Source organism: Mus musculus, chromosome 3, assembly GCF_000001635.26.
Source record: "Mus musculus strain C57BL/6J chromosome 3, GRCm38.p6 C57BL/6J".
NCBI classification, from domain to species: Eukaryota; Metazoa; Chordata; class Mammalia; order Rodentia; family Muridae; genus Mus; species Mus musculus.
In genome coordinates, this window is record NC_000069.6 from 95,871,522 (window position 1) to 95,893,847 (window position 22,326).

The following is a 22,326-nucleotide window of genomic DNA, read 5'->3' on the forward strand; positions in this document are numbered from 1 at the left end:
GAGGAAGCTACGCTGCAGGGCTCAGCCGACTGCAGCTCCGCTTACCGTCTGACCTTGCGAAGGTTCGGTGCTGAGCGCAGGCGCTGGACTTTCCGCCTGACAGTCAAAGGAACAGCGTCCTCACCTTCCTATGGAGGAGTCGCGGTCGTCGGGTCTGCGAGAAGGTCAGCCCGATCCGTAGCTCTAATCCTGTTAAACTTTTACTAGATTTGAGCGATTTCGTTTTCTGGATGGGAAATGGGAAGCGTCCTGAGAATATTTTCTATTTAAAAAGGACAGATCTGCTCACCGGGTGAAAAAAATGGCTCCACACCCCCTAATCTGCCTAAAAGTTAAGAAAAGAAATTACATACTGTGAGTTTCCCATTGCATCAGCTACCTAAGCCATTTCATTAAATAAAGTAGAATCAAAAAGAAACAAATGGGAAACGCCTGCAGAATTTTAAATCAAAATATTGTTGTTTTAATGCCAACTTTGCCATTTGTTGCCTTGTAAGATCTAGTAGAATTTTTTTTTCTTCCATACGTCTGGACAACCCTATGTGTATGTTATCCCCACATCTCCATATATGGTTATTTACATGGGTTTAGAAGTATCCATATACAGAAAAACCTACCCACAACACACACAGATGCACCCTCATCTGTTACTTCTTTAAGGGATTTGCTTTTATTTTGTGTGTGTGTACGTGTGCCTGCGTGTATGTATGTGCACCGTGTGCGTGCGTGCGTGCAGGAGCTCAAGAAGGATTGGAGAGGTGTTGGGGCCCTGGAACTGGAGTTAATAGGAGGCTCTGAGCTGCCATGTGGGTACTGGGAACAGAACCTGGGTTCTCTGCAAGAGCAATTAATTTTCTTAACCACCGGGCCATCTGGCCAGGTCATTATCAGTTAATAGGTATTCACACAAAATTTAAGCCTGCCTCGTAGTAAGCCAAATCCAAAGTCCCAAACTGAAGCTAGACACCTTTGTGCTTGTCAGCAAACCTAATTGAATGACTGTCCTCTGCTAAGCACTGCTGATACTATTCCAGTGTCTCTTGTACAACTGACAGTATGTAGACACAATTTTAGGCCCAGTCGCATATAATAAGTGCAAAATTAATTCTATGGACAGTACGTAATCCGTTAGAAAGGAGTTCTAGCTTCAGATTCTAAGCATCAGCAGACGTATGACTTTGAACAAGTTACTCAGACTAGGGGTCTGCACTTTTTGTCTAAATAAAAATATTGGAATACTACCATGTTTATTTGTTGATATTATACGGCTCTCTTGGGCTATAGTGGTAGACTTGGGTAGAAGAAATGGAGATCTGTGACCTACAAATACTTATAATCTAGATCTTGCTAAACATGAACTTTCAATCTGGCTTCTTATTTGTAAAATGATGCTAACATCTACTCTGTTGGTCTCACAAAATTGGTCATAAGAATCGAATGGGCTCACAGTCAGCTATTGGATGGATCACAGAGCCCCCAATGGAGGAGCTAGAGAAAGTACCCAAGGAGCTAAAGGGATCTGCAACCCTATAGGTGGAACAACAATATGAACTAACCAGTACCCCCAGAACTCGTGTCTCTACCTGCATATGTAGCAGAAGATGGCCTAGTCGGCCATCATTGGGAAGAGAGGCCCCTTGATATTGCAAACTTTATAAGCCCCAGTACAGGGGAACAGCAGGGCCAAGAAGTGGGAGTGGGTGGGTAGGGGAGTGGAGAGGGGAGGGTATGGGGAACTTTTGGGATAGCATTTGAAGTGTAAATGAAGAAAATACCTAATTAAAATATATATTTAAAAAAAGAATCGAATGGGATATAATGTAAGATAATTCATTAATTTTTGTTTTAATTTTAAGGTTTATTTTATTATTATATGTGTATGAGTATTTTGCTTACATGTATGTGTGTGCCTACATGTATGTGTATGTGTGTTATGTCTGTGCCTGGAGGTCAGAACAGAACACTGAATCCCTTGGGCCTGGAATTACAGATGGTTGAGAGCTACCATGTACATGCTGGGAATTGAACTTGGGTCTTCTGCTAGAGTAACAGGTGCTCTTAACTGCTGAGCCAACTCTTCTCCTCTTGTTATCATTTTCTTTTTTACTAGACTGAAAAAAAAGTTTTTATAAATGTATATGGGGGGTGTTGTCTACATGCATGTCTGATGTCCAGAAAAGCCTGAAGAGAGCATCAGATCCACTGGATCTGGATTTACAGATGTTGTAAGCCATCATATAGGTGCTGGGAATCTAACCTGGGTCCTCAGTAAGAGCTGTCAGTACTATCAACCTCTGAGCCTTCTGCCCAACTGCAATGCCCCTAAGTTTTAAGCCTAGATATCTAGAAAAATGTTGGCATCATATATTTCATCAACAGAAGAGGAGTCATTGTGTGTGTGTGTGTGTGTGTTTGTATGCATGTGTGTGCACTCGTGCAGGTGTATGCATGTGTACATGTGTACAAGAGCTCCCATAAAAGCTCATGTGTGGGGGCTGGTGAGATGGCTCAGTGGGTAAGAGCACCCGACTGCTCTTCCGAAGGTCCAGAGTTCAAATCCCAGCAACCACATGGTGGCTCATAACCACCCGTAACGAGATCTGATGCCCTCTTCTAGAGTGTCTGAAGACAGCTACAGTGTACTTACATATAATAAATAAATAAATCTTTAAAAAAAAGAATAATAATGATACATTTTTTTAAAAAAAGCTCATGTGTATGTGTCATAGCACATGTATGGAGGTCAGAGGACAACTTGCCAGAATTGTTCCCCTCCTGGCACTGGGTGGGTCCCATGTCTGAGTCTGAACTCAGATCATCAGGCTTAGTGGTGGGAGACGCCATTACCCACTGAGCTATCTCACCAGGTCTTTTACTTTATAGATGTGTGTGTGTGCGCGCATGTGTGTGTGTGCGCGCACATGTGTGTGTGTGTGTTCGTTCTTGTGTGCCCATGTGTGCATGTATGTGCAGACATATGTACACGTGCATGTTCCTGGGCATGCCCAGAAGAGGGCATCAGATCTCTCAGAGCTGTATAGCTGTGGGATGCCCTGGCCTGGCTTACTAAATGGTTTCTGGGATTCTGACTCCAATCCTTATGATGAGATGGCGACTGCTCTTGACTGCCTAGCGGTCTCTCCAGTGTTCCTCACACGTCTTTTAAAACAGGGTCTAGGTTGGTCTGGAAGAAGATGTGTAGCTGATGATGACCCTCCATCAGCTTACGATCCTCCTGCCTCACCTCCCAGGGGCTGAGATGACATCCACGTGTACCCATGGCTTTGTGCGTGAACCACCAGCACTGTATGGCGCTACCTCCACAGCCATAAAATGCTAACATTTTAATAAATTTTTAGCTAATTGAAAGTATTTGGACTTATTGTATATGTATGAGTGTTTTGCCTGCATGTATGTGCACCATAGGAGGTCAGATATCCTGCAACTGGAATTACACAGGTTTGTGAGCCACCATGTGGGTACTGAAATCAGAATTTTGGTCCTTTGCAAGAACAATGGGTGCTCTTAACGGCTGAGCATCTCTATAGCCCTCTGTAATTGAAAAACAACAAAGACTTCTCTCTCTCTCTCTCTCTCTCTGTGTGTGTGTGTGTGTGTGTGTGTGTGTGTGTAAGCCTACATAGTTATGTGCATGTGCAGAGGTAGGAGGACAACTTACAGGAGTTGGTTCTCTCCTCCCACGGTGTGGAATCTGCATGTCCAGTTCAGTAAGGCTTGCCTACAAGAGCCTTTATCTGCTGAGCCATATTGCTGGCTCCTTCAGTCATTTTTTTTTTTTTGTATAAGTGATATACCAATATACAAATGAACTCCCCAGCAGAAATGCATACAATCAGTTTACCTTCTTAGGACAGATGATGCAAAGTTAAGATGATTTATGATGTTCAGTTAAATCCCAAAGCTTCCCCAAAGACCTGCAGGCCATTTTGTTTACTGATGGTTTCACCTGGTGTAACTTGTTAGCCTAGCTTGACTCTATGAGCAGCAGAGGAGCATAAAAGCCCAGCAGAGATCTTCTACTGAAACTTACATGTAAACTTGACAGTTTGATTCAGAGACTTTGTATCCCAAGGTGCTGGATAAGATGATTGAATATATATATAGAAAAACCAAGACTGGAGCCTCAGAGCACACCCACACTCTGGTAGGTGGAAATGGGGCCATTAAGAAACCTAGAAAGTGCTGCCAGTTGGGTAAGAGGAGAATTGGGACTGTATGTAGTCACAAGATCTAAGGTAGGAAAGTTTCAGAAGGTAGCATTAAGTGTCAAGTGATACAATACACACAGGATTTGTGAAGGCTCCTGGGTTTCACTATTGATTAGGGGGAAGGTATGTTATAAAATACTTTAGTGCTGATTTTGTGAGCTCATTAGTTCCTTTGGCAGGTGCAACACAATGAAAGTAATGTGAGCTGGGCTGTAGACAGTTGACTGCAGTGGTAGTTCGATTCCCAGTAGAAAAACCACTCTGAGGGATTACGGTGAATATAGAGACTGTAGACTTTGTGGTAGAGCCCTTGCCTAGCATGTATGGGAACGAGAGTTCAGTCCCTAGTGCTGAGTGGTAGCAAGATGGAGCAGAACCATAGTGCAAAGAGAAGAAAGGGGATATTTTGACTCAAGCAGTATTTTCAGCAAGCCAATAACTGGTGACTCAGGGGAAGTAATTATTATAGGTAGAAAATATAAGTTACAAGTTCCACAAATAAAAGGCGATCCAGAAGCCTGAAGAGATGCTTGCTATCTTGCAGAGGACCTGATTTTGGCCCCCTGCACCTCTATGGTGGCCCTCAAACATCTATAATTAAATTCCATCGGATACAATGAATGCCTTCTTCTGGCCTCCATGCATATGGTGCACATACATTCAGGCAAATAATCATACACATAAAATAAAAATAAGTCTTAAAAAATAAAATGATAAAATGAGCCAGGCATGGTGACTCATGCCTCCTTTTTTAAAAATGTTTTTTATTATTTATTTATTATATGTAAGTACACTAGCTGTCTTCAGGCACCGCAGAAGAGAGAGTCAGATCTCATCATGGATGGTTGTGAGCCACCATGCCGTTGCTGGGATTTGAACTCAGGACCTTTGGAAGGGCAGTCAGTGCTCCCAACCACTGAGCCATCTCTCCAGCCCCCAGCTCATGCCTCCTTTAACCCCAGCACTCAGGAGGCAGACACAGGCCTGGTCTGTGTGACAAGTTCTAGGGCTACACAGTGAAACCCTGTCTCAAAAAATAAGATATAAAAAGCCATCAAAATCATAAACGAGCCGGGCGTGGTGGCGCATGTCTTTAATCCCAGCACTAGGGAGGCAGAGGCAGGCGGATCTCTGAGTTCGAGGCCAGTTTGGTCTACTGAGTGAGTTCCAGGACAGCCAGGGCTACACAGAGAAACCCTGTCTTGTAAAAAAAAAAAAAAAAAAAAAAAATCATAAACGGAGCTAAGAGTGGTGTTTCACACTGTAATTTGTGGGGAACTAGCATCACCTTGATTTTTGATTTCTAGGCCAGCCTGCCCTACACAAATAAAGGTTTGCCTCGGAAAGGAGGTCATATTTTCTGAAATAAAGGGAGGTGACTTATTTACCAGGACACTGGGCTTGAGGAATGGGAGGAAGCTGACTACTGAGCAGCTGCGTAGCTGAGAACCGGTGACTAAGAAGACAGAATGATCTGATGCTCGGGAAGGCCGAGGAGGAGAGAGGAAATGGTTTTGGTAGAAACTAGGACAAATAGAAAGAAAGGAATACACAGAGAAGGGTGGAGATCCATTCATGGGCTTCAGTTAGTAACATCTGAGTAGCTTTCCTCGGCCTAGCATACACTTAGCACTTACAGTTGTTTGAATAGCGATATGGCCCAGACTCTGAGGCCTCCTACCCTGACCTCGACAATTCTAGGGCACTATGCTCTCTTCAAAACTGGCACCCCAGTGGCTGGGCTTTCCCTCTTCTGAAGGCAGCAGCAGGTTACATACGCATTTACCCCCAAGCATCAACAGCTCCCATCAAAGCAGAAGTGTCCCAGAGTTGAAGAACCTGCTTGTCTGGCCAGCTGGAAGATTCCACAGGGAGAGAGCGACACAAAGGGAAAGCTACTAGTTTCTGAGTGTGAACAGAGAAGAAACCACAACACTTCAGCTCTGAGCCTGTGAGAGTCCTAAGGGTGCTCCCCCACAGGAGTCCTAAGGGTGCTCCCCCACAGGAGTCCTAAGGGTGCTCCCCCACAGGTTTTGTACCATCCCAACCCAGCTCTACCTTGCGTGGTCACATCTGTCCTATCTTCTTGTCAGTTGCTCAGCGAGTGATATTTATGGTACTCTAGGCTCAAAGTTTTCAATTTCCAACAGTCAGAAAAGTGTTTAAGTGGGCTAGAGAGATGGCTCAGTGATTAAAAGCACCGACTGCTCTTCCGAAGATCCTGAGTTCAAATCCCAGCAACCACATGGTGGCTCACAACCATCCATAATGAGATCTGACACCCTCTTCTGGTGTGTCTGAAAACAGCTACAGTGTACTTAGATATAATAATAAATAAATCTTAAAAAAAAAAAGAGGGGCTGGAGAGATGGCTCAGTGGTTAAGAGCTCTGACTGTTCTTCCAGAGGACCTGAGTTCAACTCCCAGCAACCACATGGTGGCTCACAACCATCTGTAATGGTATCTGATGACTTCTGGTGTGTCTGAAGGCAGCTACAGTGTACTTGTATAAAATAAATAAGTCTTTTTTTAAAAAAAAAGCATTTGGGGGCTGGTGAGATGGCTCAGCAGGTAAGAGCACCCGACTGCTTTTCCAAAGGTCCGGAGTTCAAATCCCAGCAACCACATGGTGGCTCACAACCATCCATAATGAGATCTGACGCCCTCTTCTGGAGTGTCTGAAGACAGCTACAGTGTACTTACATATAATAAATAATAAATAAATCTTTAAAAAAAAAAAAAAAAAGCATTTAAGTAAAAAATGTCTTTAATCAGAAAGGATTTCTATTTCCTCACCACAAATACATTAAAGTAAAAAAAAAAATACACATAAAACATACATTTATACAAATTGGGAATCAGGGGAAAGAAGCAGAGCCTGGGTTAGGGCTGAGGATCCGGAGCAACTGGGGGATGGCTAGTCATCTGTGGCTCTGGGTGTCCTTTAGTCATCTCTCTGTCTGTGGTAGGCAGGACAGGCGGACATAGGATGCAACTCCAGTCTGATGGCAGTGTTACTGGCAAACTGTGGCAACGAGGCTCCTCGCCAGGCAGTTTCTTCAGATCACCAGGGACGACAGGAGACAGTGGAGTTGGTGGGACCGGAGTGCCCGGGGCAGAATGGGTGAAGGGCTGTCCTCCTTTCTGGAGGACAAGGATGACACCAATGCTGGCTCCAGTGCCTATGGGGCTGTGGCCAGAGGCGGAGCCTTGGGAGCTGAGGGGAGGGTTACAAATTGGAGTGCTATGAATCCAGGTGAGGTTCATAGCTGGCCATCCAGTGAGATGCCAAGGCTGCTTTGGTTTCAAAACTAAATGTCCCAGCTGTGTTTGGCCCATCTTCTCTAGGAGAGGTGCAGGAGAAGCAGCCCCGGGGTCACCGTGGTGGCTGGGAAAGTGCTAGAGAATGGGAAATGCAAAACCAGGAGTTAACAAAGCTTACACATGAGTTTCACTTAAGCACAGACCTTTGCTTCCCTTGAGGACTCATTGTACAGTGCAAACAAACGTTTGTGCAACAGGTGTGTTCTGCCAGGTGATGATGAAGTAAAAATTTCAGCAATCAAGTAATGCTCCCATCTACCTAACACAAAGTTGGAGGCTACTCTGTAACAGACAGTATGAGGCTACTAGAAACAGACAAGATAAAAAGAGCCCCATGGCTCTCATTATTTATACAGTGATTCCTGTTCGACTTCTTTAAATCAAACCCAGGACCTACTAAGTGGCAGAAAAGCAGTCTCATAAACCACACCACCAGCCAGAGAAATTGAAATGACTTTAATTTAATTTTCTTTTCTTTAATTTCTGTGTGAAAGGTCTCATTTCCCGTGTTTAGTTCTTTATGAGGCATGATCCTGTTAATCTTTCAGTCAGTCATTTTCATATCACTAGAAGCTTTAGTGGATTTAGCTGGGCATGATGATGCACACCTTTCATCTGAACACTCGGGAAGCTGAGGCACATGCATCTCTGAGTTTAAGGCTAGCCAGGTCTGCAGAACAAGTTGCAGGTCAGCCACTACACAGAGAAACCCTGTTTTCAAACAAACAGGAAAGGAAAGAAAAGAAAAGGAAAGGAAAGGAAAGGAAAGGAAAGGAAAGGAAGAAAGAAAGAGAGGGAGAAAGAAAGAGAAACTCACTATGTAAGGTTTAAAGTTATGTTGATAGAAGTCAAAAGATGGAGAGGGGGAGGGTTTTGGGGGGAGGTCAAGAAGAGAAAAATGGAGGCATCTTCTTGTGAGTCATTTGGCCAGATTAAAAGCCTTCTGTAAGCCAGGTATGGTGGTGCATGCCTTTGATCCCAGCACTCGGGAGGCAGAGGCAGGCGGACTTCTGAGTTAGAGGCCAGCCTGGTCTACAGAGTGAGTTCCAGGACAGCCAGGGCTACACAGAGAAACCCTGTCTCGAAAAAAACAGAAAAAAAAAAGCCTTCAGGAAGCAGACAGCTTTGACAGGAGGGCAGGGGTAAATTTCGTGAGATCTCAACAGAATAGAGCCAACATCGAGACGAAATCTAAAACTCACAGTAATGTGCCAAGTCAGACAGACAGCCCTTCCCTGGGAGGGAAAAGGGAAGGCACCTGGAAGGGAGACGTTCTCCAGACAGTCGGGGCCTGGGTCTTCTCCCAGTCTCTCCCTTGGTCTTTAGGGGCATACCTTGCTTATCTGGTGCCGGCTACCTCCTGAGGATGACTTCTGGGCAGCTATGTGAGGAAACCAAGTCTTTAACATCCCTTCCACCTGCAGCAAGGTTCCTAGATAACGTTCTCTGTGAAAAAAAGGATATTTTAAAAGTCAACTATGAAAAAAGAAACAGGGAGAACTGTACAGGCCTCCCTCAATAAGATACTGAGGAGGGAATGAAGGAAAGAGGGAGACTCACCCCATCTGAGGCTTCTGTAAAACACCCACTATGCGCTGGATCCGGTCCATGGCCACACTCTGTTGGAAGCTACTTAATCCTAGGGTGAAAGAGGGAGGGTGATTAGAGGGCGTGGGATGTACACAGCTCAGCTGTAGGTTCACTCCCAGCATTGAGGGAAACAGCAGAGGTGGGGACTGAGGTAAATGTAAAGGAAATACAGAGACAGATGGGGTTCAAATGAATTCACATGAAGAAATTAAGTTACAGATGCAAACAGAATAGCCCATGCCCCAAAGAGAAATGTAAGATTTCACTCAGAGAAGGGGGGCTACCCCCAGAAATATAATTAATTAATCAGATTATTACCTCTGTCAAAGCGACCCATCTTGAGTCCGTTCAGTAGGTCTGTGAGGGGCCGTATGAACCCTTGGAGTTCTTTACACTGTAGAAAAACAGCACAAGACTTTGAGACCAGCAGTGGTTTTTCTGCTGTGATGTAACTGGCAGGTCCTTGTCAACCAATTAGGTGTTTGCCACTGCACTATCTTTTCTGCTTTCTGTTACCTTTTGAGCAAAGAGCAGATCTCCCTCTGTAGTACATCCTTGGGTGTTCAGACTCGTCTCCTGTTCACCGTCTCTTGATCTCTTGACTTCAGATCCTTGCTGTTCCAGATGAGGTGCTGTATGTTGGTTACTAGAAACCCTGGGTCGATGTCTGCAGCGGATAGGGCCTGGACTGGGCCTGGAACCTCCTCTCTGACCCACAGTGTCTGGCCTGAGCTCATGGGTGCCCTTGCCCTCCCTCTCGTTATCAGAAGGGAAGCTAAAGTCACTGTTCACAGAGGACGTGGAAAATGATGGGGAGAGGGAGGAGGAGGAATAAGAAGAAACACTAGATGGAGAATCCATAGGTCCAGGAGCAGGAGAGGGGCTGAAGAGCAGCTCCCGTAGTACCAAAGATCAGAACCTGCAACTGAAAAGCAAAGCGAGGGAGTCTGAAATCAGAGTCAAAGAATTAGGAAAGGGACTGGGAGACTGGGGCATTCTAAACAGAGTAACATGGTTTTCGCTTTGTTTTATTGTTTTTCCGTTCTCAATAGAAACAAGAAAGAAAGGAAAAAAAAAAAAAACTTGCTCTTCCAGCCGCATTCAAAATCTAGACCGCCAGCCCACACAGAGCTCTTGACCCTACACAGCCTTTCTTCCCTTGGGTGAATAACCGACTTTACACCTTCCCCTCAGCCTGCAGTTCTGGGCTGTTCCCGGCCAGACCTCATAGGGAGCCTATCGACCTAAAAACGACACCCGCTAGAGGCTGCTCTGCGCACCAGAACCCACCTCAGGTCCCTAGAGTTCCGGCCCCATAGACACCCGGCTCCACCGCTTTCGCATCCTTCACCATCAGGTGCACTGCGCTGGTCAGTCTACGGTCGCGCCTGCCAGGTGATGCAATACCTCCCAACACCCCGATCTGCGGTCTTCCATGCCCACCCCATCCGGGTCGTCTTCCGGAGAGCGCTTGGCTCTCGTCCGCTTACCTGGGTCTGTCGGTTCAGCCCCGGTCGGTATGCAGCTTCTTCACTGTCTGTGCTGGTCTAGCCGACCCACCTCCGCCTCACTCTGTGGGTCCCGCCCCTTCCCCCTCCCAGACACGTGCGGTTCTGCACGTGCCTCCCCCTGCGTACACAGACCTTGTGCTCTCATTGGATAGCTTACCGGCAACACGTGACTCTAGATGCAGACGCTCACAGCCCATTTGCTACGGCACGCGGGGGCTCGGCCAATAGAGAGGCAGCCAAGTGGTGATTGGCTGGAAGGGAAGCAGTCCATGCTCCGCCCGTACATGCGGCTCCTCGGGTGATAAAAAAGGAGGATGGAAAAAAGTGAAAATTAAGGAAGGGGCGGAAAAGGGTGGAGCTCATAGCCTTAAATAGGACAGCACTGCGCGGGAGACGCACGGCTGGAGTGTACAGAGCGGGGCCGAGCCACGGAGGTGGCGCCTCGGGACGTGGGCCCCTCTGAGCGCCTCCGCGCACGGGCGCAGCACGTGGGAGCCCTCAGCAACTCGTGTCCGCAACGTGTGTGACAACGGACGTGTGACGCCGGGCATCCGTTCCCTTGTCGGCGGCTCGCCCTCGTGACTCCCCACTCTTTCATCCTCCCCTCCTCGCCACCAAGTTGGGTGCCTCCTGCCCTGCTGGGCGAGGAGGGTGGGGACTGCGGCTGGAACACCGCGTCCTCTCCGGGGCTCCCGCCGCGCAGCTTCTCCAGCCGGTTCTTACATAACTTGCCACGCACGTTCCCAGCTCGGATGCCAGCCCGCCAAGATTCTAGAGGTCATAGCCGAACTTGTCCCTGACTTTTCTGCCCCGGGCCCTTCGGACCCTTCACTCAGAATTCTCTGATTCTCAGTACTGGGAACAGAGCAGAGTAGATCTTTGCTCCTCAAGCTTATGGCTTTATCTGGCTTCAGTTTATTTGTTCCTGGGAGAAAACTGGGGAAACGTTGAGGAAGGAAAAAAGCGAGTCAAGAGTTTAGAGAGTCACCAACAGACCTTAGCATCCCTTGCACCAAGTCACTGTAAAAGGAAACGATGGCGAGGAGGACCCTGTCGACTGAAGCAGAGGAGTCGCAAGGGGGCACTCTAGTTCTGATTAGGGTCGAGAGAACAGACACTACCACCCCCCCACCCCCCCAGTCTTACTAAAAGAAAAGTTGGACAGGGATCTAAGTCATGGTTTGGAGAACGTGTGGTTATTTTAAATATGTTCTAATGCTTTTTTACTTATATTTAGCAATGTGGTTATTTTAGAAAAAGGAAAAGGATTTCTAAATTAAACCTCAGCACTGTTTCCCCAAACACAATTTCAAGACAATATCAAATAAAATATAAGTAATCTAGATGTGGTGGCTCATGCCTTCTGTAATCCTGAGGGATGGATGCAAGGAGATCAGTTCAAGACCAACCCGAGCCACATGGGACCCTCAGGAAAAGAAAAGAAACAAAAATAGAGTTAGAATTACAGTCTCAGAATGAACCTGTTATCTGTGATAGTCTCTGTTCTACTCTAAACTATGTATAGGGTATAATTCCTTCTAATTAGTTGATATCTAATTCCTTCCCCACCCCACCCCCCAAGACAGGGTTTCTCCGTGTAGCTCTGGCTGCCCTGGAATTCACTTTGTAGACCAGGCTTGCCCTCAAACTCAAAGATCTGCCTGCTTCTGGTTCCCTGCCTTGTAATTCTCTTTCTAATCTGCCCTTCATGCCGCTAAATCTTGGTGTACGTGTCAGTGTTGACTTTAGAACAGACTCTCATTAAGAAGTAGGCAAAATTAATTTTTTAATTTTTTTCTTAAAAGAATTATTTATTGTATATATATATATATGTGTACACTGTAGCTGTCTTCAGACACTCCAGAAGAGGGCATGAGATCCCATTACAGATGGTTGTGAGCCACCATGTGGTTGCTGGGAATTGAACTCAGGACCTCTTGAAGAGCAGTCAGTGCTCTTAACCGCTGAACCATCTCTCCAGTCCCAATTTTTTTTTAAAATTTTTCATCCAAATTCTTGCCAAAGAATTCTAGTCTGAAGAGTGATAGCGGCCTTCTCTCACCTGGGAAAGGGGGTGGATAGAAACAGGGTCAGGGGGGCTGGCCCAGTGTTTAAGAGAACACACTTTCGCAGAGGACCTAAGTTCCAGTCCCAGCACTCATGTCAGCTGGCTCACAAACCCCTGTAAACTCTCCCCCCAGAAACTCTGGTGCTTGTAGCCTGAGCGCCCATACTCATGTGCACACACCCCTCCCTGCACACACACATAATTAAAAACAGTAAATCAAAAAACCAAGAGCAGGAAAGCAAGGAAGTCTCTTTGCTCCCGTCTCTATGCAAACGCCACTGATTTCAGGTTCTAAGGTGGATTCTCCATTCTTCATGCCTCCTTCCGCCTCCTGCTGAACTTTGCCTCTTGGCTCTACAGGGTTGTAGGACACACCCATTTTGACCTCTGGCACCTGCTATAACTTCAAACCTGGGCAGAATAGAACCAGCTCTGATTTTCCAGGCTTGTTGGGAGTTTGGAAAAGGCTTCTCCATTTAGCCTGCTTCTCTCCTAGGAGGAGGTCTTAAAAGTCTTGCCAGATCCGAATAAAAGAATGACATCACAAAAGTCTTTGCTTCAACATCTTTCAAAATTTTCAAGATCAGCTAATTAGATATTTCTAAAGGTGATCCTGCTTCCTTCTTTTCGTATGAGAATTGATGTCCAGGTTGGAAATACAAGCAAAAGGTAACTGGTAAGAATTACTTTATAGCACCCCACCAAGGCCAGTGGCTGCCCTCTTACCTTCTACATAAAATGTACCCCTCCTTGAAGGAGGGTCCATAACAGAAAGCAGGACACAGGACTCTGCAGCGTGGACATGGCATCATTCTGATTTGGACTCTGCTAAAACACCCCCCACATACACACACATAGGTCATTGTCACCTTTCCAGCAGTCCCATCCCCTCTCCAGGAAGACAATCTCTTTACACTAACCCCTTTTTTCTTTACCTGTGGTCTCAAAGGAGAGTCTGCCCGCCTCCCTATCACAATAAGAATTCTTCCTACTTGGGAGGCCACAACTCTCAATAACATTGCATTTTTTTACCCTTTGTAGGCATGACTTTGTATTAGATGTTTTTCAGGGACAGAATAAATGAGACTTAGTTCCTGGGCTTAAGTGGGGCTTGCCATCTATAGAGAACCTACCACACATTTCCCAATGTGTGTGGGGTATTTACTGCTTGCCAATCTTACTGGATCCTCCCACTTGTGTTCAATTGCATGTGTGCTGCTCTTTGGTTCTTTTGCCCTTTTTTTTTGTTTGTTTTTCGAGACAGGGTTTCTCTGTGTAGCCGTAGCCCTAGCTGTCCTGGAACTCACTCTGTAGACCAGGCTGGCCTCGAACTCAGAGATCCCCCTGCTGCTGCCTCAAAGCCATGTGCACCACTTCATGGGCCTTCCTTACTCTTGAGATGTTTTTTTTCCCTTACAGTCCAGGCTGGCCTCTAATCAGAGGTCAACTGTCTCTGTCTTGCAGTCGTAGACACCTCACCCAGCTTACACTCCGTACTCATTTATTCCACAAATCTAACTTTCTTTTAACAACTCAAACTACATTCTTGGGGGCATCCATGCCTCTTCCTCTTCGGGCTCTCAGTAGCTTTTGATTGATCATATCAAGCTTTCGCTCTTCTAGTCCCTATAACTCAAACTTGGCTGTCTGCCTGCCTCTTCCATTTCCTTGGTTGACTTATCTGCCTCCGCTGACTTAGGCATTGGCCTTTCCACTTTCACAATGTAACTTTGCCTTTAGGTCTCCACTCCTGATGTAGTTCAGCTGCCTTCAGAACACATACACAGGGCTGTCCAATTTATCACTGTCCTCCTAAACCACCCTGGCTTCCGACATTTTCCAAACGCTCATGAGTGAGTACATGTGTAGAGGTCAGAGGATAACTTGGGGGAATGGGTTCATTCTTCCCATCACATGGGTCCTAGGGATTGAAACCCAATTGTCTTGCTGGCAGACATCCTTGCCATCTGAGCCATCACACTGGTTTTCCCCAAACATGATCAGAGTCTGTAGGTTATTTTAGTTCTCCCTTATAGACAAGGCATGTTGTTCTAACGTTATTTTTCTCCTCTCAGTTTGCACCAGCACCCCCTAGTCCAGTCCTTTAGCAGGTGTTCCTGAGACAGTATAAACCGTTCCATTCTGTGCTTTCCATATAGTGAGATGAAGAGTTTTCTAGCCAGGTGGTGGTGGCGGCGCATGCCTTTAATCCCAGCACTTAGGAGGCAGAGGCAGGCAGATTTCTGAGTTTGAGGTCAGCCTGGTCTACAAAGTGAGTTCCAGGAGAGCCAGAGCTACACAGAGAAACCCTGTCCTGAAAATCCAAAAAAGCCGGGCGGTGGTGGCGCACCCCTTTGATCCCAGCACCTGGGAGGCAGAGACAGGCGGATCTCTGAGTTCGAGGCTCCTTATTGCTTATAAGCCCAAAGTCCAGCCTGACATTTCAGACTATCTGCAGATTTATCCCTAAGTTGATGTGCATGATATTACTATGCAAATATGAAAGACCTTGTGTAATTTTTTTTTTTTTTACATTTACTTATTTAGGTGGAAGAGTATAGGATGTTACAAGTGTGGAGGTCAAAGGACAACTCTTGGAATCTCTTCTATCCTATCACGTCGGTCTCAGGCATCAAACATGGGCCAGCTCCTCAGACTTGGCAGCCTTTACTTGAAGAGCCATCTTACTGCTCAAAAAAGGTTTCTCCTATGAGGACCGTGTAGCCTGGCTGTCCTAGAATTTGCTGTGCAGACCAACCTGGCCTTGAACTCATAAACATTTACCTGCCTCTGCCTCTAGAGTGTTGGGATTAAAAGCATTTCCCACTATGACCAGCCAATTTTTTTGTTTTGTTTTGTTTTTAAATAGGTCTTTCTGGTTGGTCCTGCTTCCATCCAACATCCCCACAGGCGGCCTATTCGGATTTTTTTCTCCTCCTCCTCCTGTCCTGCAAGGAAGCTTCCTGTCCCCTAACTCCACATGGTGAAAACATAATTCTCCAATTACCTATGCAGGCCCTTGCACATTTTTTTTCCTGCTTTATACTGTCTCCCTCTGTAGACTCTCCTGTCATACCCAAGACACCAAAAATAGCTATTTGTTCTGAGGTTTTTCCTTTGGCAGCTTTCACTCTTACCTTAACGGTAATGAGTCTAAGTTCATGTCTCCTTACAGAACACCACACAAGCCAAAGCTGCATCAGTCTCAAGTTACATCTAAAACAAAATCCGGATTGGCAAAACAGCTCAGCAGGTAAAAGCTCACGGCACTCAAGCCCAACAAACTGAGTCCCTAAAGTTGTCCTCTGTCCTCAACACAGGCACACACACACATGCACACCTACACACACACACACACACACACACACACACACACACACACACACACACGCACATATACACACATGCACACCTACACACACAAACACACTTGGGAAGCTGGAGCCTCAATTGGAGAATTGCCTCTGTCAGATTGGACTGTGGGAATGTCTTTGGGAGAATGTTCTTGATTAATGATTGATGTGGGAGCGCCCAGCCCACTGTGGGCAAGTGGTATAAAAGGGTGAGCTGAGCAAGCCATGGGAGTCAGCCAGTGAGCAGTGTCCTCCCAAGTCTATGCTTCAGTTCCTGCCTCAAGCTCCTGCCCTGACTTCTGTCAAGGATGAAACATGACTGCGTAGTTGTAAGACAAAATAAACCCTTTCTTCCCCTCGCTGGTTTTGTCAGTGTTTTATTACAGTAAAAGAAAACCAAACAACAATACCTCCATAGCAGCATTAATGACACAGTTCTGCCCTCCTGCAAAACCTGCCTTGTTTCCTGCAGGTCACGAGCCCTAGGATCTGTCTGGGTAAGAGATGTCATACCGTCCTCCTCCTCAATCCCCATTTGACTCACTGGTTCTGTGGTCACTGGTTCTGTGGTCACTGGTTCTGTGGTCACTGGTTTCGTGGTTACAGGATTCTGAGGGTCCATAAGTTCTGTATGAAGACTGTATGAAGAGGCTGTAGTCTCTACCGCTTCTGTTGTTGTTACCTCCTTATTCAACCTGTTCTGCCCTCGGTAGGATTGGGAAACAGTTATCATTTCTTCCATACAGTATCTCCATAGATGCTCTAGTTAAGAGTTTTCCATCTTTTCCTACAAGCAAGCCTCCTAATCAACCCCACAGGCTCAGGGATGTCTGGGCCTGCTGCTAGTACAGATTGAGTATGTATGTATTCCATTCATCAATTCCCTTAACTGTCCCTCCTCCGTGTATTAGTAAGCCTACTAGGTTCTGGCTTCCTTCTCCCAGCTATAGTTAAAGATCTATTTGTGACCCACATCCTAGTTTCTATCTATCAGATTTTCTTTTCTCCTTCCTTCCTTCCTTCCTTCCTTCCTTCATTCCTTCTTTCCTTTCTTTTCCCTTGAGACAGTCTTACTATATAGTCACGGTTGAATTGGAACTTGCTATGGAGACCAGGTTGACCTAGTACCCATAGTACTCCTCCTGCCTCTGCTTCCCAAGTGCTGGGATTATAGAACTGGACTACCACACCCAGCCTCACATTTTAGCACTTCCCTGTTTCTGTTTTAGTGTTATTTGTCCTGGTAGAGAAGTCACTCACCAACCTATCCTCTGACTCAAACACGGAGTAATCAACAGTGAAGTTTACACTGAAGTCATCTGGAGAAGAGAAAAAGAAACAAGTGAAAGGGGAAGAAACTTCACACTCAGGATCCTTACATTGCGTTGTATTGGTACAACCTACATTGTAAAGTGTATTGGTGTAACATACTTCTAGTTAGCTGTAGTGTTAAAATATTTGTGAATTTGAGCCGGAGAAATAAATGGCTGAACAGTTAAGAACATGGCTTGCTCTTTCAGAGGACGCCAGTTTAGTTTCCCGAATCCACACTGAGCAGCTCTCAGCCGCTCATAACTCCAGCTCCTCACACACCTCACTACATACGCATAATCGAAAATAATACTGAAAACTAAATCTTAACTGTTTGTGAGTATGTATGGATTTATATTATCACTCTAGTATGTACAATAATTTACAGATTGGAAATTTTCTAAATTGTCCCAACCATTTTCCAAAACATAACAATATAATGAGCTTAAGGGGCTGGAGAGATGAGTGGCTCAGGGGTTAGGAGCACTGGCTGCTCTTCCAGAGGATGTGGGTTCAGTTCTCAGACCCACCTGTTAGCTCACAACCACCTGAAACTCCAGTTCCAGGGGATCCAATGCCCTCTTTTGACCTAGGTAGGCACCAGGTATACATGAGGTACACAGACATACATGCAGGTAAAATGCTCATAAACATAAAATTCTTACTTTTTTTTTTTTTTTAATCATGAGCCTAAGAAATAATACCAAGAGTCTTGAAAGTTTTGTTATTGTTCTTTTGCAAAATGAAGGACAATCTTGGAACTAAGTGGTCCCCAAATCTACCCCACTAAGAATCAGAGCCTTTCACATACGCACCATAATTAGGGGTCACTGTGTAATAATAATATGCCACTTGATAGTAATCACCCTCTTCCAGCTGCTCTTCATGGTCGTATTCCTGTCCTGCAAGGCACAAGAGTTACAGGTCAGAGCATCTGGAACCCCTTAGCAACAGCACACATGTTGTTGATCACAGAGCTCTCCCAGCTTCTTTCTGCTTCCTCTCCAGAGGTCTCTCCCTGCCTCTGTACATCTATGTTGGCCCAAGTTTCCTGGCATCTAGCTGCGGTGAGGACAGTATTCTGTTTTCAGTGCAGAACTCCCAGGACAGAAAGCAGATTCTTTCACATCCTCTAAGCCCCAAGGGAGATATATGTAAAGCCTTTAAAAGTGGAAGACAGCCGGGCGGTGGTGGCGCATGCCTTTAATCCCAGCACTTGGGAGGCAGAGGCAGGCAGATTTCTGAGTTTGAGGCCAGTCTGGTCTACAAAGTGAGTTCCAGGACACAGAGAACCCCTGTCTCAAAAAACAAAAACAAAACAAAACAAAAAACAAACAACAAAAAAAGTGGAAGACAGAGCCCAAAAAAATTTAGAAAAGCTATATACATTCTATATGTTCCCAAATTTTCCTCATAAAAGACACTCAATGTTTTAGATTTGGTTTTACTTCCAGCTCCACTGCTAGCTAAGCAGAACTTTTCATAAGTCTGCTTCACACCCCCCAACCCCTTTTGAGACAGGGTCTCTCTATGTAGCCCTGGCTGTCCTGAAATTCACTGTATAGATCAGGCTGGCCTCCAGCTCACAGAAACCTGCTTCTGCCTTTGCCTGCCAAATGCCGGCATTAAAGGCATGCAGCACCACAGCTGGGCTCGTATCACCTTCCTTAAAAATAAGTCAGCTGGACCAGATGACCCATCGTAGCGTCTCTCCCCTTCCAAAACTAACACTGTGTGGCTTTGCTTACTGAATCCAGAATTCTAGGCCTTCTGCTAAACACATCCCTCCAACCCCAAACTAAGGACACAGGATTGAAAGGAAAGGAAAACAGTGACACACCTGGCTGAGAACAAAGAGGGGAAGGAGCCAAACTACTCTTGGGATCGTGTCCCTGAAGGCAGCCAGTTTTCTACTGGCCTAAGCCAACCTATACTGGCTTTTCTCTTCTTTTTTTTTTCTTTTTGTTTGAATCACTCTGTAGACCAGGCTGGCCTCGAACTCAGAAATCCGCCTGCCTCTGTCTCCCAAGTGCCGGGATTAAAGGGGTGTGCCACCATGCCAGGCTTCTTTTATTTTTTAAAAGACATTGTTTGCTATGTATCTGTAACCAATGTAGAAACCACCAAGTAAACCAAACTAGCCTAGAATTCACAGAGACCTTTCTGTTTCTGCCTCAGGAATGCTGGGATTAAAGGAGCGAGCCACCACACCAAGCTTGGTTTTGTTTTTTGGTACAGGGGTAATTGTTTGTTTGTTATTTATTTATTTGTTTTTGAGGCAGGGCTTTCTCTGTATAGTCCTGGCTGTCCTGGAACTGGATTTGTAGACCAGGATGGCCTCATACTCAAAGCTCTGCCTGCCTCTGCCTCCAGAGTGCTAGGACTAAAGGCGTGAGCCACCACACCCAGCTGAGGGCTTCTTATTCACCTGGGACTAGTCAGGAACTCACTAAGTAGTCAAGGATGACCTTGAATTTCTGACCCTTTCCCCTCTATGTCTCAAGCGCTGGGCATGTGCCATCCAGCTTGGCTCTCGCACCTATGTCTTTGCTAATAGGAGGTTTGTTTGTTTCCTTGTGCTTTGTGGAAAGGAGAGCCTCTGGCTTCGCTCACTGATGTTGCTCCCTTGACTTCCAAGCGCCCACTTCTTTCCTTTATGGCTCCTCACTCTCCTGCTCAGCTCTGTGGTGACAGGAACAGAAATCTGAGTTCAGTCTTGCCGAAGGAACTCTCTTTAGAGTCCCATCCTCCACCGGCCTGTGTCTTATTTGACAAGACTTCGCTTTGCTTTGCCTTTGGTTTCCTGGCTCCACCTTCCAGATCCCTGCTCTGCCCCCAACCCTGGACTCCAACAGCTGAGAAAAGCAGTACAGCTCCCCGCTGAAATGCCCGACGTACTGCTCTCTGTTTCCTTTTCTCTCATCCCATTTATAGCAAAAGACCTGGCACAAAAGGCCAGGGTCAGAAGGAGACTTACCCAGGATGAGTGGTGCAACAAGGAGGGCTATAAAGAGGACATCCATTCTGGGTTTTGCACTATCACTGTGTAAGTTAAAAGAGGAAATTGCTGTTTCCCACCACACTTACCCCGCCTCCCCTGCTGCTGTGAAGCTGGGAGGGCACTGGAGTGATTCTTCTCCCAGGGGACAGAACTCTCCGCCTACTCGCTCCGTAGATCTTTACATAGCTGCTGGACCTAGAGCCAACCCCCTTAACCCCCTTGTTGGATGCTAACTTGTTATTCCTGGAGAGCCCCTAGCCCTGGATTAGGTCCGCTCAGGACTCCCACTGCTGGGACCAAAGTTCACCCTCTCCTCTCCCCTCCTATGCTTCCTCCCTCTCAATGCTCCCCAAAATCCACCTTCCTTCTTGCAGGCCTTAAGTTACCATTGCTGTGCAGGGTTGCTCTCCACTCTGAGGGAAACATGATCTTTTTTATCATGTTTATCAGCCCCCGCCGGCTGTGCATCCCCTCCCCTCCCCATCCCCTCCCCTGCCAGCTGTGCATCCTTCCTATAACAACTGTACTCCCTATATCCATTGTTCTTGCATTTGTCTATTTTCCCTGGGCTCCTTCCCTTTCTCCAGCCCCTGCTCTTCTCCACTCCCTCACAGGTAGCCCTGGCTATGTCCTTGCACCACATGGTGGATCACAATCATCTGTAGCCGCAGTCCCGAGGGTTCTGATGTGCTCATCTGGCCTCCAAGAGCACCGAGCACATACATGTTGCACAGATATACATGACACAACCCCCTCCCACACACATAAAAATAGCTATTAGAACAAAAGAAAAGCTCCACAAGCCTCACATACCTAGTAAATACTTGCTAAGCATCTAAAATGAGTCCTTGAACACCGTGCAAGTGGCTGTGGGCTCATCATGCACAGATTGTTCCCCACAGCTGCTAACAGCTCACAGAGAAGAGTGGCCCAGACTCAGCCTGTTGAACACACATGGAATCCTGAACACTGGCCAAGATGTTCCCATCCTCCTAACCTTGGGGAACAATGTGTCTAGTGACCGCCAGACCCCCCCAACCCTCCACCCCCCCTACCCTCCCATCCCCCCCACCCCCCCACCTCCACTGATTCCCCTCCTAGTGACTTTTTGCAAAAACCTCCAGGAAGCCCGGTAATCTTTTAAATTTTTCTGTAGTTTGTTGTTGCTTTGTATGTACCCTCAAAAAACGATTTTTCTCATATATGATCAAAATGCTCAGATCCCATCATAGGATTCCTCTGTTCTGCAGACTCCTAAGGACCAACCCGTCCTCATACAAATGATGATTCCTGATAATATGAAATCTCTCTCCCCAGCCTGAGGAAAAGACACCACTCAAGTTTATTTTCCAGACTATAAATAAAGGAAGTATGACATCAAAGGAACCAAGCAGCTCGGCGTGGGGCGGGGGTGGAGGGGATGGGTGTAATTTCCTCTCAGTCCCATTGCTCTAGTTGCTTTGTGACTCCACGATTCCTTCCAAACATTTTCCTAATATTTCTCTCCCGGCTCCTCCTGCTTTTCTCATTCTGTCATTACAGAATACAAGTGGAGGCTTCATTTAAGACGTAATTCCTATACCAGGCTGCCCAAAGAGTTCCAACTTTTAAGCCTAACTTTGATCCCTCAGGATGCTTCTCTGGGTCATTTCCTCTAATTCAACTTAAGAACAATGTCCGTCCCTATCTTCCCACAACCTCTATCCTGTGCTCTTTTTTATTTGTCTCTAGAGTCAAACAGGATCTTCCTCCGACAAAGCTCCTCTAGTAATAGGTAGGGTGGCTATCACCCTTCTCTACCGAAAGAAAGGAAACCGTGGCCAAGGCGCCAGCGAACCCAGGAATCATTGTTCTGATTGGGCCCAGACTCCAGCCTACTCTTCTGAAGCCACTCCCAGCACCAAGAGGAGGGCTCTGAGGATGAGAGACTACAACTCCC

General features: G+C 46.2%; 2 protein-coding genes and 1 long non-coding RNA gene across 14 annotated transcripts; 1 reads left to right on the plus strand and 2 right to left on the minus strand.

The window, feature by feature from the left end:
- On the plus strand, positions 1-17,572 carry C920021L13Rik (RIKEN cDNA C920021L13 gene). Its single transcript, NR_040446.1, has 4 exons — positions 1-164; positions 15,270-15,422; positions 15,592-15,975; positions 16,548-17,572. It is a non-coding gene; the product is annotated as an RIKEN cDNA C920021L13 gene (long non-coding RNA).
- Ciart (circadian associated repressor of transcription) lies at positions 6,979-10,736 on the minus strand. 3 transcript variants are annotated; one of them, XM_030252581.1, is made up of 6 exons: positions 10,634-10,736; positions 9,660-10,068; positions 9,462-9,537; positions 9,114-9,192; positions 8,888-8,999; positions 6,979-8,264 (listed from the first exon to the last, which is right to left on the minus strand). In XM_030252581.1, the coding sequence occupies exons 2-6, from the start codon at positions 10,002-10,004 to the stop codon at positions 8,250-8,252; spliced, it is 627 nt and encodes a 208-aa protein (XP_030108441.1). In that variant the 5' UTR covers positions 10,005-10,068; positions 10,634-10,736; the 3' UTR covers positions 6,979-8,249. The 3 variants fall into 3 exon arrangements, with proteins under 3 accessions (XP_030108441.1, XP_006501437.1, NP_001028474.1); XM_006501374.4 differs by having other exon boundaries at positions 6,979-7,628; positions 10,434-10,635; NM_001033302.2 differs by having other exon boundaries at positions 6,984-7,628; positions 10,634-10,707.
- On the minus strand, positions 12,424-20,541 carry BC028528 (cDNA sequence BC028528). 10 transcript variants are annotated; one of them, NR_166867.1, is made up of 6 exons: positions 20,474-20,541; positions 18,202-18,288; positions 17,336-17,394; positions 16,620-16,775; positions 13,449-13,547; positions 12,424-12,716 (listed from the first exon to the last, which is right to left on the minus strand). NR_166867.1 is itself a non-coding variant. In NM_001346514.2 (6 exons), the coding sequence occupies exons 1-5, from the start codon at positions 20,407-20,409 to the stop codon at positions 13,452-13,454; spliced, it is 444 nt and encodes a 147-aa protein (NP_001333443.1). In that variant the 5' UTR covers positions 20,410-20,434; the 3' UTR covers positions 12,424-12,716; positions 13,449-13,451. The 10 variants fall into 10 exon arrangements, 8 of the variants coding, with proteins under 8 accessions (NP_001333443.1, NP_705733.2, XP_006501444.1 ...); NR_166868.1 differs by having other exon boundaries at positions 13,449-13,550; NM_001346514.2 differs by lacking the exon at positions 20,474-20,541 and adding an exon at positions 20,364-20,434.
- Positions 20,542-22,326: the final 1,785 nt, after the last annotated feature.